The sequence below is a fragment of the Silurus meridionalis genome, chromosome 22 (genome assembly GCF_014805685.1).
Source record: "Silurus meridionalis isolate SWU-2019-XX chromosome 22, ASM1480568v1, whole genome shotgun sequence".
NCBI lineage: Eukaryota > Metazoa > Chordata > Actinopteri > Siluriformes > Siluridae > Silurus > Silurus meridionalis.
This window is the reverse complement of record NC_060905.1, coordinates 17,166,713-17,168,628: the sequence shown is the minus strand read 5'-3', so window position 1 is coordinate 17,168,628 and position 1,916 is coordinate 17,166,713. Positions and strand designations below refer to the sequence as shown.

At 39.3% G+C, this 1,916-nt stretch overlaps 1 protein-coding gene across 1 annotated transcript; it reads right to left on the bottom strand.

Moving 5' to 3' along the window:
* Positions 1–296: 296 nt before the first annotated feature.
* On the bottom strand, positions 297–794 carry LOC124376323 (fer3-like protein). The gene has a single exon (XM_046835345.1). The coding sequence runs from the start codon at positions 722–724 to the stop codon at positions 308–310; it is 417 nt and encodes a 138-aa protein (XP_046691301.1). The 5' UTR covers positions 725–794; the 3' UTR covers positions 297–307.
* Positions 795–1,916: the final 1,122 nt, after the last annotated feature.

The following is a 1,916-nucleotide window of genomic DNA, read 5'->3' as shown; positions in this document are numbered from 1 at the left end:
TATTTTCTATAAAATCAATATTTTATGGTCAGAATGTTTTATTTAACTTAGCTACTTCACAGTAAATCCTTTGCACACAAAATCTTCCGCAATATTATTATAAATCTGATAATGTAGATCATTCTAATCTTTAACATGTGTTACAAGATTTAATATTTATCTATTATTATTTATTCTTCCTAATCTGTAAAACGAGTATAGAATTATTATTATGATTATTATTATTATTATTATGATTATGATTATTATTATTATTATTATTATTATTATTATTATTATTATTAAAGTCCCGTTAGTTAAATCCCACTCATTTCTCCAGTAACTCCGTCATGAAGGAGATGTAGACGATGGCCAGGCGCAGCGTTTCGATCCTCGACAGTCTCTTCTCGTAGGCGAAGGTCGGCACTTTGCGCCGGAGTTCATCGAAAGCTTCGTTCAGGCTGAACATCCTTCTGCGCTCGCGGATGTTGGCGGCTCGCCGCTGCACGTTCGTAATCACGCGCTTCCGCCTCGGGGCTTTGCGGGCGTCGCTCTCACCTGTGCAGTCGAACCCGTCCGCGGCCTGGGGGAGGTCCTCGCCTGCTTCATGATACTCCACGTGGTAAGTCGGTGATGCGCCGTGGCATCCCGCACCTCCAAAGAAGGACCGCGGGGCCACTTCAGCGTTCACATCGCTGGCGAAGTGGAACATAGTCTGCTCGTGAAAAGGCATCTGCGTGTCCATGTCTCAGAACAGTCCAGGGAAAGGGCTACATGTCGACTTCTGACTTTGCCTTTTATATCACCATATCAGCAGATTAAGAGTCTCTCCTTATGAGTGAAAAGGTCAGTGCTTTTAATCTTGATGTGATATGACGCCTGATGGTCCAGGACGCGTGGACACCATGCAACGACGCCTGTAATTCACCTTTCTGTTAAAGCATAATCCTGTCAGAGCGTTGAGGTCAGTTCCGTTTTGGCAAAAATCCAAAGGGCCCAATCCCTGCTGATTTAATAAATCTGCTCATTCAGCTCCATTTTCATGTCTTCATGTGTCTTGCAATTCAATCTAAGCCCAGTTTAAGGATGAGAGAAAAAGAGTAAGGTCCAGCAGTCCTGCCATAGCCTAGTGATTCGTCCATTTGATCTCACTTTGTGCTCTACAGTCCTTAATGGTGCGGCCTAAATAGAAGAGCCTCTTGACAAAGGGTCACTCAGTCGTGTTTGCTCTGTTTCCCAGTGCACTCTGAGGCTAAGTAATGAGACTTCTGCTACTTAAATGGCCAATGTTAGAGACCAAATATAACATTCCCCAACATTCACTATACTTGAGTGGCCTTTCTTTTGCAAATTAGTGCAAATAGTTTCCTGTTCCCATGGTAAAGCTCCCACTGGTGTTTCTGAGTTAAGAAAAATGTTTTTTAATGTAAATATTATCTACCTAGTCTTTAAAAATATTCTGAAAAGAGTGTTTCATTGACTCACTGTTAAATGTGGGTTTTTAATTCCTGTAATCTTTGGCCTAATAATACTTCCTGGTCTATTGGGATTTCTTTTCTATGACTTTACAACCACCAAAGCCAACATTTCCAGCAATTATTACTTCAGTGAAAATTCCAAACATATAGTTTTTTCCTTCAAACTTTTAAATATGTTTCAAAATATTACATTTATACTATTAAGTGAGGTTTATAAGGTTTATCAAAGAAGTTGATTGCATATGAAAATTCTATAATAACTTAATATCCATAGTACAAAATTTTCCACCTTTCTTTCAGCCAATGATGGTGTCAAGTGAGCAGAGCTTAAACGTTCTATTAAGTTTATAGGTTTAAGAGGATGTGGTGGTTGTGAACACACAACTTACACAACAAACATATTAAAGTTATTACTAGGTACTATGGTTACATGGTTAGATTGGATAAGGTTAGTTCTAG